The sequence below is a fragment of the Scomber scombrus genome, chromosome 19 (assembly GCF_963691925.1).
Source record: "Scomber scombrus chromosome 19, fScoSco1.1, whole genome shotgun sequence".
NCBI lineage: Eukaryota > Metazoa > Chordata > Actinopteri > Scombriformes > Scombridae > Scomber > Scomber scombrus.
This window is the reverse complement of record NC_084988.1, coordinates 834,418-853,114: the sequence shown is the minus strand read 5'-3', so window position 1 is coordinate 853,114 and position 18,697 is coordinate 834,418. Positions and strand designations below refer to the sequence as shown.

At 39.8% G+C, this 18,697-nt stretch overlaps 1 protein-coding gene across 1 annotated transcript in view; it reads right to left on the bottom strand.

Moving 5' to 3' along the window:
* Positions 1-18,697, bottom strand: part of ehd4 (EH-domain containing 4) — a 46,528-nt gene that overhangs the window by 26,182 nt on the left and 1,649 nt on the right. Inside the window, 2 exon segments of the mRNA XM_062440549.1 lie at positions 7,266-7,363; positions 11,732-11,908. Of these exon segments, the coding sequence (XP_062296533.1) occupies positions 7,266-7,363; positions 11,732-11,908 (275 nt within the window).

Genomic DNA, 18,697 nt, shown 5'->3' with positions numbered 1-18,697 from the left:
ACTTAGTTTTTTCTTCTTTCCTCTCCCATTAATCATCTCACCACCCCTCACATTTATCTGCTGACCCTTTGGAGGGGCCCCACCCCTAGGTTGGGAACCACTGGACTAAACTAGCTAACTGTATATAAAGTAGTGTAAACTAGCTCCACCTCCAGCAGCTACAACAGTAACATGCTGCTCTAACACTGATGCTTCACTATTAATAATCAAATGATGTCATAATAATAATATATCAGTCAGAGGACCAAACCACTACTTTACTGTAATACTGCATACTACATCACTATAATACTGCAGTACTTTTACTGTAATACTGCATACTACATCACTATAATACTGCAGTACTTTTACTGTAATACTGCATACTACATCACTCATAATACTGCAGTACTTTTACTGTAATACTGCATACTACATCAGGCTCATAGAAAAGATTGATACAGTATTAAAGCTTTACTGATACAATGATCAATAAAGCTTTAAATACAACAAGCTCCACTCTCGGATCATATTTCATTGTTCTCTCCCTTTAAATCTACAGTTTGTAGATGGGTGTAACCAACATGTGACGCAGCACAGAGCTGTCAGTCTGCATTCAGCAGGATCACGTGTTCAGATTTGTTCAAACCTGTTTCACCTTTCAGGAAGTGAAGCTCAGACAGTCGTTGCCTCTGAGAGCAGAAATGGCGCAGAAAGATCAGCTGGACCGAGAAACCTTCTCTTGTTCGATCTGTCTGGATCTACTGAAGGATCCGGTGACTACTACCTGTGGACACAGCTACTGTATGAGCTGTATTAAAGGATTCTGGGATGGAGAGGATCAGAGGAAGATCTACAGCTGCCCTCAGTGCAGACAGACCTTCACACTGAGGCCTGTCCTGATGAAAAACACCATGTTAGCAGCTTTAGTGGAGCAGCTGAAGAAGACTGGACTCCAAGCTGCTCCTGCTGATCACTGCTATGCTGGACCTGAAGATGTGGCCTGTGATGTCTGCACTGGGAGGAAGCTGAAAGCCTTCAAGTCCTGTCTGACGTGTCTGATCTCTTACTGTGAGAATCACCTCCAGTCTCACTTTGAATCAACCAAATTAAAGAAACACAAGCTGGTGGAGCCCTCGGAGAAGCTCCAGGAGAACATCTGCTCTCGTCATGATGAGGTGATGAAGATATTCTGCCGTACAGATAAGAAGAGTATCTGTTATCTGTGCACTATGGATGATCATAAAGGCCACGACACAGTCCCAGCTGCAGCAGAAAGGACTGAGAGGCAGAGAGAGCTCGAGGTGAGTCGACTAAACATCCAGCAGAGAATCCAGGACAGAGAGAAAGATGTGAAGCTGCTTCAACAGGAGGTGGAGCCCATCAGTCGCTCTGCTGATAAAGCAGTGGAGGACAGTGGGAAGATCTTCACTGAGCTGATCCGTCTCCTCCAGAAAAGAAGCTCTGATGTGAAGCGGCAGATCAGATCCCAGCAGGAAACTGAAGAGAGTCGAGTCAAAGAGCTTCAGGAGAAGCTGCAGCAGGAGATCACTGAGCTGAAGAGGAAAGACGCTGAACTGAAGCAGCTCTCACACACAGAGGATCACAACCAGTTTCTACACAACTACCCCTCAGTGTCACAACTCAGTGAACCTACAGACTCATCCAGCATCAATATCCGTCCTCTGAGATACTTTGAGGATGTGACAGCAGCTGTGTCAGAGCTCAGAGATCTACTACAGGACATCCTGAAGGAGGAATGGACAAACATCTCACTGACAGTGACTAAAGTGGACGTTTTACTGTCAGAACCAGAAACCAAGATCAGAGCTGAGTTCTTAAGATATTCACGTGAAATCACTCTGGATCCAAACACAGCAAACAAAAAGCTGTTATTATCTGAAGGGAACAGAAAAGTAAAATGGACGGACCAACAACAGTCTTATTCTAGTCACACAGACAGATTCACTGTTCATTGGCAGGTCCTGAGTAGAGAGAGTCTGACTGGACGTTGTTACTGGGAGGTGGAGTGGAGCGGGTTAGGAGTTCATGTAGCAGTCGCATACAAGAATATCAGCAGAGCAGGAAGTGAATCTCTATTTGGACGTAATGACAAATCTTGGTCTTTATATTGTTATACTGACAGTTATGAATTTTTCTTCAACAACATCAAAACTCCCGTCTCAGGTCCTCGTTCCTCCAGAGTCGGAGTGTACCTGGATCACAGAGCAGGTATTCTGTCCTTCTACAGCGTCTCTGAAACCATGACTCTCCTCCACAGAGTCCAGACCACATTCACTCAGCCTCTCTATGCTGGACTTTGTGTTTATCCTTTATCCACAGCTGAGTTGTGTGAAGTGAAATAGACAGAAGTCATTTCAGACTTCATGTGTCAGATGTTGTAATTCTTCATGTTTTTATCTCCATGTTTCTGAGCTGCTCAGAGATCAGCTGACATGCTAATAGTGATATTCAACACTTTATTAACTTTATCTATGTATTGTTTACATCTTCAGTTTCTTTAAATGTGACTTTTTCCTGTGTGTTTTTATCCATGGAGGCTCTCACTGCTCATCACCATGTTTTTAACCTTCACTGACATTTCTTCAGATGAAAATGTGAACTTCTCTTTGTTCTAAATGTTAGTTTCATGTTTGTATTGATGTATTTGTGTCTGTTGTTTCTTAAACAGAGAAAACAGCAGAACTTCCTTCATCACAGATATTTTGTTCTCATCACTTTGTAAATTCATAAAGAAATGTTCCATCAAACTGTAATGATCATGATAATAATCATTAATGATGTTCTTGTACATAGCTGACATTCTGGGTTAAACTAACTGACTGTGTGGATGAAGTCAATCTGAACATGAAATCATTGATCACACTTTACTGATTGGATGTGTGAACAATCTGAAGCTTCAATAATCAATAAAGATGATTTTTATCAACAGTGATCAAAGTGTTTTCTTCTCATTCAAAGCTTGTGGAGAAAATGTGAAACTACAATGAGAATTTATTAGAGACAGTTTTCCTCCTGAAACACCACAAAGTTCACATAATAATACTGCAGTACTTTTACTGTAATACTGCATACTACATCGCTCATAATACTGCAGTACTTTTACTGTAATACTGCATACTACATCGCTCATAATACTGCAGTGCTTTTACTGTAATACTGCATACTACATCGCTCATAATACTGCAGTACTTTTACTGTAATACTGCATACTACATCACTCATAATACTGCAGTGCTTTTACTGTAATACTGCATACTACATCGCTCATAATACTGCAGTGCTTTTACTGTAATACCGCATACTACATCACTCATAATACTGCAGTACTTTTACTGTAATACCGCATACTACATCACTCATAATACTGCAGTACTTTTACTGTAGTACCGCATACTACATCGCTCATAATACTGCAGTACTTTTACTGTAATACTGCATACTACATCACTCATAATACTGCAGTACTTTTACTATAATACTGCATACTACATCACTCATAATACTGCAGTACTTTTACTGTAATACTGCATACTACATCACTCATAATACTGCAGTACTTTTACTGTAATACTGCATACTACATCACTCATAATACTGCAGTACTTTTACTACAGTAGGGTTTTTCCATGCAGGACTTTTACTTTTTATAGAGTATATTTAAATTGCAGGACAACATGAGATGTAAAAACATGATTGAGAGAACAATCTGTCGTCACCAACCGAGGAGACAAAAATGCATGAAATAGACATAAAGACACATCATGAAGTTTCCTGCTGCAAAAACTCATCAGCCTGCAGTCAGACTCCACCCGCTGATGGCAGCAGATCACAGTGATCATTGGTGACCACAGCCAACGAGGGCAAACAGCAGCTCCACCCTGAAGGAACTACAGCCAAACATGCAACTGTAACGTCTCCATGAAACACACACACACACACACACACACACACACACACACACACACACACACACACACACACACACACACACACACAGAGCTCACTGCAGTAAACCAGTGATTCCTCAATCAAGTTTTGCAGATACAGAGTTTGAGCAGCTTTTAAAAAACTCAGCTTTTGTCTCACAGACTGTTCTGTGTTCTGTGTCAAATTTGACCCATTTTTACACATGATAGCTATGAAAACACCACATACACATTTGCTTTAGCTGGACTTTTCCTTATGTGACCCACAGTATACAAACATAGGAAAAAATGCATCATTTTTTTTTTTTTGTGCAGCTGATACACATTTTCATATATGCAAATGTACTGAAAAAAAACACCATTAACACATAAAATGTTCTCCTGGATCATAAAATAATGATTATAAATGTATTTTTTGCCCTATAAATAAAAATAATGCACTCTATTTGCTTTCTGACAGCTTCATTAAGGATTAATCAAACATTTATTAATGACTGATGGGGAATTTATGAATGTGAATTGGTGCAGAGACTAATTATGAGTCAGAATATGAGCAGTATGTAAAGGGTTAAAACTGTTGGTCAGACAAAACAAGACATCTGAATACGTCACTTTTATCTCTATTCTAATTATAACAACCATTTTTTCCCTATTTTATGACATTTTATAGACTGTGGGCCTCCTCTCATCCCTCCTTAGTTTACTTGCTCTGTTCCTGGATGCCTGTGGGATCATGATTATGTTATTTGACCTCGTAGACACTCAGCAGTTGAGCCAATATATCGCCGTTTGACATAACTTCAGACTACAACTAATACTGTACATGAAAAAGTCTGGACATAAAAATCTCTGAACTATCCCTTTAACCCAATCTCACACATTTAGTCTACTATACATGATCTGCTTTTGATCACTAATGTAGAAAGCAATGTAATATTTGTTCGCTGAGCCTCCAACAGTTAATTGGTTAATTGGGTAAAATAATCTGCAGATGAATCAATAACCACACATGCACTTTCATAAACACAAACTCGTGCACGGACAGCCGGTTAAACACGTGTGCTGCAGAACACGCGTGTGTTTCAACATGTTATCCAGATATTCATGTTCAGTTTGTTCTGAGTGTGATAAAAACACTCGCAGCGTCTGTGCGGAGAAGTTAAATGTGTCAGAGACGCAGCTGACATCACCTCAGTGTGTGTGTGTGTGTGTGTGTGTGTGTGTGTTGAGTCACAGTTGGACCCGTTGGACGTCTTCAGGAGGAATTCAGCCCTCAGCTGACCGACTCTAAACGCTTCCAGATGGAGGGAACGCCCCAACACGGCTTCCTGCGGCCCTCCCTCTAATCCTCCTTCCCTCCCTTCATCCCTCCTTCCCTCCCTTCATCCCTCCCTCCTTCTCCTTCTCCCTGCTCCATCCACCCAGCTGAGGCTTTAACTGATGCTGTCATCCCGGCTGACTCAATGCAGCAGCAACACTGAGCAGCATGTTGGATCCCATCAGGGCAAACACACACTGTTCATATGTAAGGGTTAAAATACGCAGTCAATAGCATCAATAGTCGATCTGACTGATCAATAAATGTGATTAAACCTTGGTTCATGTTTCAGAGAGCAGAGAGAGTGTATTTTTTAGCTTATTATACTTTAACTTTGATTAGAACGTCTTTGCCCTGTTTTATGTCCTAGTCGAGTTAAACAGCATTTTGGATTTAACAATGAGTGCTGTTCTGAGGGGTGAACAGCCAACAGAAGCATCCCTGATCTAATCGCTGGTCACTATTCTCAATAAGTTTCTCTAGTTTCAGATCTGCATTTATACACTTCAGTGGTTTCAGATCAACAACAGCAGCAGATGAAACGAGGCTGTGATTCACGAGAGGAAACAGACTGACGGATAAAACAGGAAGTGAGAGTTTTTAAAAAAACAGAGGGATCGAGAATTTCATAAGAAAAATGTTTTTGCTGTTTCCAGGAGATGAGTGAAAACCCTCAGATGCATCCGGACCAACACTCAACTGAAGATGTCTTAACGAGAGAGATAATTAAAGAACTATACCTATAGATATATAGTATTATAAACGGTTGTAACTGCAGTGGACGGTGTAGTTCACACCACAACTATAACCACATCGACAGTGTTGAACGATATCGTTGGATCACTTTCAGAGAAAACCTGACAGCCAATCAGAATCCTTCCTATAAACCAACCAGCAGCCTGACAGCCAATCAGCTGCAGACCAGACGGGGAGTTCTGGTCCTCTGAAATGAGGCCAACGTGGAAGTAACTTAAAACTGCATTCTATCAAAAGGCCACCAGGGGGCGACCGTTTTGGTGTCAAAAGGACTTCCGTCTCTATACAAGTCAATGGAGAATTCACCAACTTCTCACTTGATTTCTAACCTCAGTAAACGTTTTCAAAATGTGTTTATGGTCTCAATCGCTAGTTTAAAGCCTTCTTCAATGCAGTATGATGTTCATTTGGGACATTTTGGCCTCCCTGATTTTATATGTGACGATAAAGCAGGGTATGCATTAGGGCGTGGCTACGTGGTGATTGACAGGTTGATTGGTTCACAGGTTCAGGAGGGCGCCTCATGCTCCTCCTGATGCCCATATAAGTAGAATCCCTGTTTTTATTTTTCCCAGCATGCACCTGAAATTTTCAAGATGGCGCTGCTCAGATCCGATACTATTGGCCTCCGAGCAGCAGTCCACAAACCAATGGGTGACGTCACGGATGTTATGTCCATTTCTTATATACAGTCTATGATGCAGACACAGCTGGAACCAGCAGCTCAGAGACAGGAAGTTACATCATTATCTTTATAGTTTAGTGTTGAAATTCTAACGCAACCTTTCTGTTCATAGTAGAATTGCATCAGTATCTTCCTTCCTCTTTCAGTCAGTGCTGCTGAGAGTGCGACCAACTCGTTTGAATCAACTGTTTATTGATCTGTATAGTAAGTCGCAGCTTCTGTTTGTGCAGAAATGAAAGATTAAAACCTGCAGTTAACGTTTACACAACGTCCCAAAGATTCATAAAGGAAACAAAGTGTGAGTCAGAGACGCTGAGTGACGACTGAATGAAGCTCTGCTCTGATTTTATACAATATGAGGAAGTGGAAGAATCTGAAGGACCATTATGCAACAACACAAAGCAGCAAGGGCAAGGGCAGTGTGTGTGTGTGTTAGCTTAGTCAGCTATCACACACACACACACACACACACACACACACACACACACACACACACACACACACACACACACACACACACACACACACACACACACACACACACACACACACACACACACACACACACATCTCATACCTCTGCTGATTCGTTGCTTCTCTCCAGAGAGGATGCCGGGAGTGTCGATGATGCTGATGCTCTGAAGAACCTGATTGGGCATCTGAGAGCAGATAAACCTAAACACACACAAACACAAACACAAACACACACACACACACACACACACACACACACACACACACACACACACACACACACACACACACACACACACACACACACACACAGTTTTACTTATTACATTTCTAATATACTTTACATTTCTTTCTTTTTATGACTTCAGGTCTTCTTTGCACCTGAACTTGTTTTTTACTGTTGGAGAGTTTTTCTTTGTGTGCTGTGAAACAACAAAATGTTAAATAAATAAATAATAATAATCATCTTATCAATTTTATTCATCTGTTTCTTTTGTTTTTTAATCTCTTTTTAACATAGTTTTAGTTCAACTTTTATTGAACTTTATCTTTTTAATTTCATTTGACTTTTTTTGTATCTTTAATCTATTTTTACTTAGTTTTTTTACTCTACTTTAATTATTTTATCTACTTATTTATATGTTTTTTACTTGAAACTTTTTTTATCTTTATTCTTATTTTCTCTTGTGTGCATTGGTCTCAATTTTCACTTTTTAATTTGTTCTTTTGGTTTTTATTCCTTTATACCTTCAACTAACTGTGAGGCACTTTGAACTACATTAACCTGAATGAAAGGTGCTATATAAGTAAAGTTTGATTGATTAATATCGAGACCCGATGCAGGTATAATTGAATTAGATAGAGCGACATTTAAAGCCTTTTTCTCTTCTTCAGACTAAAACAACACTGTATTTTTAAATGTAGTCACAGATAAAACAGCCCAACATCATGACCATTTAAAATATTTGTCAGTTTCTTTAAAAGTTAAATATGATTTAAAACACAGCCTCAGCGAACAGAGGAAGAAGCCCATCATCCTCATCCTCCTCCTCGCAGCAGTTATTACATCATGCTCGGCGTGTTTGTGGCAGATCCTTCACACATCGAGGCGGCTGCAGTGATTTAATGAGCAAACACTATTGTTTCAGGCAGGAAGCGTCCGGAGCAGAAGAGGAGGTGGAGCCGTAACGAGCTGGGTGTCATCACAGGGTCAATGCACAGTTCATCTGACTGATGGAGCAATGCAAACACTGAGGAGCCCCAAAAGTTCATAATAATAATAATAATAATAATTAAAGCTGCAAGCAGCGATGACCGGGCCCAAGCTCCCCCCCCCGCCCCGCCACATATACAATGACAATAAAGACTATTCTTATCTTCTTCTTATCTTATAAGGGTAAGAACATTACAGTAACATGTAAGTTGTGTGTTGGCCTGTAGCAGTGATGTAGAGATGTGTTTAACCCTTCGTAGGTCTGCTCAACCGTTTGGTAGAAGTCACTTTGTGTTATGATATCTGCTCAAAAACTAAAATTTATTGAACCCATTTAACTTTTAGGTCAATCTTTAGCACTTGTATGAGGAATGTAATGCACAGACAGACCTTAAGATTGTGTTATGGTTGCTACAGATACAGGTTGTGTTATGGTTGCTACAGATACAGATTGTGTTATGGTTGCTATAGATACAGGTTGTGTTATGGTTGCTATAGAAACAGGTTGTGTTATGGTTGCTATAGATACAGGTTGTGTTATGGTTGCTATAGATACAGGTTGTGTTATGGTTGCTATAGAAACAGGTTGTGTTATGGTTGCTACAGATACAGATTGTGTTATGGTTGCTATAGATACAGGTTGTGTTATGGTTGCTATAGAAACAGGTTGTGTTATGGTTGCTATAGATACAGGTTGTGTTATGGTTGCTATAGATACAGGTTGTGTTATGGTTGCTATAGATACAGGTTGTGCTATGGTTGCTATAGATACAGGTTGTTCTATGGTTGCTATAGATACAGGTTGTGCTATGGTTGCTATAGATACAGGTTGTTCTATGGTTGCTATAGATACAGGTTGTTCTATGGTTGCTATAGATACAGGTTGTGTTATGGTTGCTATAGATACAGGTTGTTCTATGGTTGCTATAGATACAGGTTGTGCTATGGTTGCTATAGATACAGGTTGTTCTATGGTTGCTATAGATACAGGGTGTGTTATGGTTGCTATAGATACAGGTTGTGTTATGGTTGCTATAGATACAGGTTGTGCTTTAGTGTATAAACAAAGAATAACACAAATCACTGCTGACATCAGAGATCCTGCTGGAGACATTTTTGAAGTTGAGTTTCATGTTTTCATCTTGTACACAAACAGAATGAGTCTCTAACATGTTTTTAATAAAAAAGTTTAGAACCAATGAGGTGTGAATGAGTCTGTAGAGGCTGTAAAACATCACATTTAGGCTCAATGAGGAAATACATCCATGTTTTATGTTGTCATGGCAACAAAGAGGAAGGAAAAGCAAAGGCATTATTTTTTAAATAGCACTTCCTTGGTGTGACGTACAAAGAGTTAAAAGCCTGTATGTAGTTTATAACTTGTATGTCTGGACTAAAACTACATGAGGAATCACAAAGCAACACTAAAGTACTCGAACCAGTTACTGTTCTCACAAGATAATGCTGGAATGTAACTAACTTTATAATGTCACGCTGGTTTTAATGTTTAAAATGTGGAGCGCTGCATTGTTGGATTGTTATCAGACAGTAGTGAACATGCTACTGATGCTACTTCTTTCTTTCCATGGTGAAATATTTGAGGGCAAAATAAACACTCAGCATTCAGACGAGAGCTTGGCGATATGGTCAGAATTAAATATCACGATATCCTAGACCAAATACCTCCATATCGATATTTTAGTGATGACTACCTCCACAAAATATTAATGCAATGAGATTTTGCAGTGGATATAATGACTAAGTGGATAAAGACAGTCTGTCATAGTGCAGAAAATGACATTTTTCCTGTAATGCAGCCTTTAAAAGCAGGAAAAGACACTTATTCTATATCATGATATTCAAAAACCTGAGACAATATCTATAAAATATCACGATATCAATATAATATACATGATATCGAGGGTAAATGTAAATTGGGAGTGATGTCAGACCTTCTAATCAGCTCTTATCGTTTATCATGAATGAGTTTTTAATGTCTTTTGTCTCTTATCAGCTTCACTTCATTCATGATTTGTGTAACTTCCTCTTCTCCTCTGCCCGCTCTTCATTCATTCATCACGTGTGTGTTTGTGTCGCTGTCACAACTTCGTATTTTAAATCTTTAAAAGGTTAAATTTAGGTGATGGAAGTTAAGCAGCAGCTATAAATCGTTACGGAGCGTTTGAGCGTCTCGTTGGCAGCGGAGGAGGAAAAAAAAACAAAAAACCCGCCGCCACACTGACACGTGGTGACGCACACACACTTCCCCTCTGCTGGAAACAATAAGTTATTGTGGAAAAGTTCCTCCGTCGCACCGGGAGCGAGAGCGGAGAGGAGATTCCTGGTTAGAGGAATGCCGCTGTAGGCTGGAAGGGTCGACCGTCCGTCCACTTCCTCACCGACGCTCTGAGAAACATTTCTGGACAGAGGAAATACGTTGGAAGCGAAATGTTTTCAGCTAAATTTAAACTGCAAACTGACAGGCGGCTGTGTGTGTGTGTGTGTGTGTGTGTGTGTGTGTGTGTGTGTGTGTGTGTGTGTGTGTGTGTGTGTGTGTGCCAGTCAGGGGTGAAGAGGTCACTTCCCAGGTTTGAGTGTTTTGCAGTAAGTGGTGACAGCAGCGTAAAGAGAAGTCATTTATAGTTCTGTATAAATAGCTTCAAACGTTGCTTCCAACTAAATAACACCATGTTCTAAAGACGAAGCTGAATTAAATTAAAGGATCATTCTGATGATTTTTATACATATTTCTGTTTGGATCCAAACTAACAATGAACTGAACTACTAACATGTATTATTATTAATTCATCGGACTCCGATCTGCATCCAGACCGCAGGACAACTATCTGCGGACCCTGGTCTAATCTTAAAAAAATAAAAATCTTGCATAAAATATTATTATTATTAAATGCGAGTGTTCGCGTTTTATCGCTGGTATGGATGTGTGACTCCAGTGTATTTTGGTCTCCATGGCAACAATGCACTGATTGGCTGTGACTCGTTGGGACATTTTTACTGCAGCACTTCAGTTCTTTCCTCCTTTCTTGTGTCCTTTGTGCCTGGATTTTAAAAGACAAGTGTTGATATTTGTTTTGGATTATTTGCAGGGGGGTTGTGTATGTATTTAGTTTTGTTTTGTTTAAAACGAAAAATAAGTATTTATTTGATTTTTGTTGTTTTTATGAAAAGGATATTTTGTTTTGTTGTTAAAATTAGAAATAAATGTTATAGTTGAGGCTTGACCGACTAATAAACGGACCTTTGGCTCATTGAAAAAACATTTTGTGGACCTTTAAGATTTGTATTTGAGGAATACTGCTTTATAAGAAATGATCTCTCAGTTAAAATGTGTTTACCTGTTAAGGAAGGAGTTCCCGAATGCGTTGAGCTTCCTGAAGGGTTTCTTGGGGTCGACCACCAAGGCGTTGCCGGGGACGACGCCCTCGTTGTCTCCGTGCATCACCGCGATGAAGCCGTCCGTGGTCGGCTCTGGACCGATACGCATCCCCGGAAAATCCTGCTCCAACAAGTACCTGAGAGGAGAACACGCATTTTAATACATCAGGTAGATAATGAAGTCTTTAATGAAGGAAAAGTGTAAAGATGGTGGTTTAGACGTCACTTTCAGTTCTGGGAAATTCAACTTTCATTTTTATCACCAACATACGACAGAGTTTTAGGGCCAGATATGTAAATAAAAAAATTCCTCTCTCTCTCCTCTCCTTCCTCTCTTCCTCTCTTCTCTCTCCTCCTCTCCTCTCTCTCCTCCTCTTCCTCTCTCTCTCTCTTTTCTCTCCTTCCTCTCTCTCTTTCTCTCTCTCTTCTCTCCTTCCTCTCCCTCTCCTTCCTCTTTCTCTTTCTCTCCTCTCCTTCCTCTTCCTCTCTTCTCTCTCCTCCTCTCCTCTCTCTCCTCCTCTTCCTCTCTCCTCTCCTCTCTCTCCTCCTCTTCCTCTCTCTCTCTTCTCCTTCCTCTATCTCTCTCTTCTCTCTCCTCTCCTTCCTCTTCTTCTCCTCTCTCTCCTCCTCTCTCTCCTCTCCTTCCTCTTCCTCTCTCTCTCCTCTCCTTCCTCTCCTCTCCTTCCTCTCTCTCCTTCCTCTCCTCTCCTTCCTCTCTCTCCTCTCCTTCCTCTCCTCTCCTTCCTCTCTCTCCTTCCTCTCCTCTCCTTCCTCTCTCCTCTCCTTCCTCTTCCTCTCTCCTCTCCTTCCTCTCTCCTTCCTCTTCCTCTCTCCTCCTCTTCCTCTTCCTCTCTCCTCCTCTTCCTCTCTCTCCTCTCTTTATATAATTAATAATAATAATAATAATAATAGTCTTTTTTGGATGATTATTCCTTCGTCTCCTTCATGACTGTGTCAGAGAACAGCTGACGTTTGTCTCTCTTTCATCTTGACATTGACCTCTTCGACCTCTCGCTCTGTTTTTTTCTCGTTAAAAGAAAAAGTGAGAGAAAGGAAGGAAGACGTGTGTGATGTCCGCGCCGAGGCTCCGTCCGCTCACTTCCTGTTGTCGCTGTCGCTCACAGCGGCCGACGCGGACATCAAATGAGAAGAAGAAGAAAAGCACCTCAGAGGCCGTTAACTACGCGTCACTCTTCACACTGTGTCTGAAATGGTTGTTATTGTATCCATGTGGTTTATATAAATTTAAAGGGTTAAAATGTGAAAATAAACGTATGAATAACTTCACACATTCTTTTTTTGTGGACCCAGCATCAAATTTCTGCTTTTAATCCATTTAGAGAGAATATATTAGAGGATTATGGTAAAAATGTCTAAGTGGTGTAACCATAAAAACTTTGTACCAAATAATTCAACTTGCTTAAAAACAGTAAATTGTCAATAAAACACCATATCAACTAGTTTGGCATGATCTTACATTATAACTTTATATTAAATAAAGGTAATGGAATACAATTGTTCTAAATATTACATTTACTCTGGTTACCATGGAGATCAGGAACCTGACTGCTTTACTTCTTTCTTTCTCTTCTCTTCTCTCCTTTCTCTCTTTCTTCTCTTCCTCCTTTATCTTTCTTTCTTTCCTTCTTTCCTTCTTTCTCTTCTTTCTCTTGATCCTCCTTTCTTTCCTCCTTTCTTTCCTTCTTACTTCCTAGGAGGATAAAATATGTAATATGTATCATTCTTTTGTGGTTACACCATTTGACATTTTCAGGAGCATTCAGTCTTACTTTTGGTAAAAAATGGTGCAAATGTCATTTCAAATGATATAAAACCAACAAAAATACTAAATGTACATTTTAACAAACCTGATGCTGCTTTTAAATCTAGTTTAACTGATTTATGGATTCATCATCTTACCAACACTTATTATACAGCCTGACTGGATTTTTGGTCATTTCCAGTTGTTATTGAGATGTTTCAGTAAAGAACTCGTGGTGACGCAACAGGAAGAGTCAGCAGAATACTTTGAGCTGCAGGTTTGAAACATTTCATCATTCAGTCTTTCAAACAGTCGATTCAGCCAAACTGAACTAAACCAACACAGATGTGATCTCAGTGTCAGAGGTTCAGTCAAAGTCTCCCAGTACAAACCACAGCTGACCACTGCAGCAGCTGGTGGGAGCATTAACTGGGAGTACTGGGAGCAGCTCTGAGTCTGAAACCTCCACAGAAAAATACAAAGAAGAAGTTTAAGAAATTAAAAATAAACTAAAAACGAAGCTCTGATTGGCTCCATTGCTGTGAGCCAATCAGAGGCCACGCCGCGACCCGTGTGTGGTCCTCCAGCCTCACGTTGATTTCAGAAGAAGAAGAAGAAGAAGAAGCAGAAGAAGAAGAAAATATGTTGACTCTGCAATTTTCTGGCAACGTGTTCCCATGATTCATTGCATTCTTGTAGGTTCCCATGATTCATAGCATTCCTCAGGGCAGGGTGGGGCCGCGGTAACAGGAGGCGCACACACACACACACACACACATACACACACACACCCACACACACACACACACACACACACACACACACACACACACACACACACACACACACCACACACTGTAGCAGCAGTTAGAAGCTTTCTGAAGATTGTGTCGGACAACAGCAGACTTCAACTGATCACAGGTCAGTTCTGCAGGCCTGGTTTGATATGTACACACACACACACATACACACACACACACACACACAAACACACAGAGTCTGCAGAGGTGTGATAAGCAGCGTTAACTGTAACTGCGGTGTGATGACGTCACTCAGCTCTCAGTCAGAACTACTTTTACATTTCTAACCTTCGAGGCTTCAGCTGATGATCAATAATCACTCTCTTCACTATTTATTATTCATATGATCAATCGATTAGTCAGACAAACAACAACCACAACACTAAAGATTTAAGATTGGAGAAAAAAAACATAAATATTCACATTTAAGAAGCTGGAATCAGAGAATTTATTAAATATTTCTTTTAAAAAATGACTCAAAATGATGATTCAGTTATTTTAAATAGTTGGGAACTTATATCAGCTCTAATGTCCGTTTCAACCGATCAATAATCTATCAAAGTCCATATTTCTGTCAGTTAGATTCGGGTCATGTGACGCAGCAGTCAGAGGCCACGCTGAAAACGCTGCGTTCAAGGACAATCTGACATTCGCACCTTCACACCGAGGTTTGATATCAAGCTGCTGACTCTCTCATCTGAAACAAGCTCTCACATATTTATTAATTCTTTATTTAGTTAGATTATTATAATGATTTCTCTTCTTATTTCTCACAGAGCTTCACACAATACAAACTCCTCATTTAACATTCAGGTTCATTACTGGAGGTCAGCTGATAATCATCCCTGCTGCACATTTAAACTTATTGATGCTTCAGGAGTCACAATTAATCTGTCAAATACTTTATTTCTTGTCTCTGATTTCTGTTATTTAATGTGTTTGTTTGTGTTCAGCGTTGCAGTAAAAGTGTTTGTACGCTCCGTCGACCCACCTTGTGTAAATAAAGGTTAAATAAACTAATTATTGAGTCACATGATGCTTACCACAAACACCAAACGGCTGCCGAAATGGAGAGTGCTGTTGGAGCTGTTCTACTGTAAATAATATAAATAATGTGCATCTGTGAAGTCAACTGATTATTAGACATAAAGATCAGTTTGAGCGGCTCAAATTTAAAGTTTGAGTCGTTTTTCAAGAAAAAAGTTGTAGTTTATAGCGACTTAAAGTACAAATAAAGGGAGATAAGCTTTATTTAAATAAGGCTTAATGCAAGTGATGCAAAGGCCTTATTGGATCTGAAGAAATTACTATTATTCGCCTCCTAGGACAAATTAAAATTTGAAGCCCCTCCCTCCAGATTGATGTAGGTGAGTGAAATTCAGCATGCATATACATCATGACCAGACACACAAAAAAGTCTCTTGGAGCAATACCCTAAATCCAACAGGAAGTAGATCATTTCTATTCAAATTTGGCTGCATTTTCCCCATTTCCACGCCTCATTTTTTAATAAACTCCTCCTTCAGATTTCACCACAATGACTTCAAATTCACTCAGTGTCATCTTAAGACTTCTAAGGTGAAAATCATAGACTGTATATAAGAAATGGACGTAACATCCGTGACGTCACTCATTGGTTTGTGGACTGCTGCTCGGAGGCCAATAGTATCGGATCTGAGCAGCGGCATATTGAAAATTTCAGGTGCATGCTGGGTAAAATAAAAACAGGGATTCTACTTATATGGGCATCAGGAGGAGCAAGAGCACAGAGCGGGGGAGGTAGCGAGGGCTGGATCTACCACAGTCTACACCGGCAACATGGTGATGCTAACCAAGTTAGCTGTTACGACTAACTACAGAAAACTGTCGGTGTGAAACAAGTTCACGGCTGTTTCCTGCAGTCTATCTGTCCGCTCTCCTGAACCTGTGAACCAATCAACCTGTCAATCACCACGTAGCCACGCCCTAATGCATACCCTGCTTTATCGTCACATATAAAATCAGGGAGGCCAAAATGTCCCAAATGAACATCATACTGCATTGAAGAAGGCTTTAAACTAGCGATTGAGACCATAAACACATTTTGAAAACGTTTACTGAGGTTAGAAATCAAGTGAGAAGTTGGTGAATTCTCCATTGACTTGTATAGAGACGGAAGTCCTTTTGACACCAAAACGGTCGCCCCCTGGTGGCCTTTTGATAGAATGCAGTTTTAAGTTACTTCCACGTTGGCCTCCGCTCATTTATGCACTCAAAGCTGGACTGTGAACGACTCAATAAAAATAAAATAAAATCATAAAAATAAGAATAAAAAAAAGAGAAGCTGACCAAAGTTACGTATTACAAGTGTGTGACAATTGTACAGACACACACACATATATATATACACTGAGTGAGTGTAAATGTGGTTCAGCTTGAATAAAACCTTTCCTAGCTGTTATTGTAGAGACGCTCCCAGCAGCAGACTGAGAGGCTCTGCAGGTCACAGCTCGTCTCTCTGATGTCTAAACTTGACTCTTCAAACTTTTCAGACACACCTGCAGCAGCTCTGAGCTCAAAGGAGGATTTTAAGAAGCCGGAAATAATGTTAAAAGGTGCAGTTTGTGTAATTTAGAGGAATATATCTGAGCCGATGTGACAGAAATAGAATATAATCATTATAAGTATGTTTTGATTAGTGTTTAAATTTAAAATCTCATGAAAATAAGAATCTTTTGAGCCTTTATGTCTAAAGAGGGAGTGCGTCCTCTTCCACAGAGCTCGCCATGTTTCTACAGGAGCCCAGAAAGGACAAACCACACACACACACACACACACACACACACACACACACACACACACACACACACACACACACACACACACACACACACACACACACACACACACACACACACACACACACACACGCTGGCCCTGAGAGAGACTCAAACTACGAACTGCTCCTTTAACATTCAGGATTCATCTGTTTGAGTCTTTGCTGCTAAAACAGGAGAGCTTAAAATACTGAGATTATCTTATGAAGGCTGGCATTAAGGTTCCTGTCAAGAAGGATTTGTGTGTGTGTGTGTGTGTGTGTGTGTGTGTGTGTGTGTGTGTGTGTGTGTGTGTGTGTGTGTGTGTTTTATGTTTCCCCCTGAGCTGCTTTTAACAGAGACGGACTGCCGTGTGTTTAACTCGTGATCACACAGCCAGCCTCCAGGCCGAGACCCCCGTGTGTGTGTGTGTGTGTGTGTGTGTGTGTGTGTGTGTGTGTGTGTGTGTGTGTGTGTGTGTGTGTGTGTGTGTGTTCATTTTAACAGCAGACCAGGAACTGCAGAAATGACCTGTGATCAGTTTAAGTCTGTCGCAATCTGCAGAAAGACTCTTAACTGCTGCTACAGCATATGTGTGTGTGTGTGTGTGTGTGTGTGTGTGTGTGTGTGTGTGTGTGTGTGTGTGTGTGTGTGTGTGTGTGTGTGTGTGTGTGTGTTTTGTGTCTGTGTTGACTTTCATTTCATTACAAGGTGTCACATTAGCAAAACAAATTTACCCAGCAACTATTCTTAATAATGGTTCCAGCTTCTCCAGTGTCTCACACTTCCTGCTTTACTTTGTTTCATATCTGCATAAACTGAATATTATAGATAGATAGATAGATAGATAGATAGATAGATAGATAGATAGATAGATAGATAGATGGATAGATGGATAGATAGATAGATAGATAGATAGATAGATAGATAGATAGATAGATAGATAGATAGATAGATAGATGGATAGATAGATAGATAGATAGATAGATAGATAGATAGATAGATAGATAGATAGATAGATGGATAGATGGATAGATGGATAGATAGATAGATAGATAGATAGATAGATAGATAGATAGATAGATAGATGGATAGATGGATAGATAGATAGATAGATGGATAGATAGATAGATAGATAGATAGATGGATAGATAGATAGATAGATAGATAGATAGATCCATACTTAAGACAGCCACATGTAACATCAACATAACATTCCTGATCTCCATGGTAACCAGAGTAAATGTAACATTTAGAACAATTGTATTCCATTATCTTTATTTAATATAAAGTTATAATGTAAGATCATGCCAAACTAGTTGATATGGTGTTTTATTGAGAATTTACTGTTTTTAAGCAAGTTGAATTATTTGGTACAAAGTTTTTATGGTTACACCACTTAGACATTTTTGCCATCATCCTCTAATATATTCTCTCTAAATGGATTAAAAGCAGAAATTTGATGCTGGGTCCACAAAAAAGAATGTGTGCAAGTTATTCATACGTTTATTTTCACATTTTAACCCTTTAAATTTAAACTAAACCTCATGGACACAATAAAACCAACTA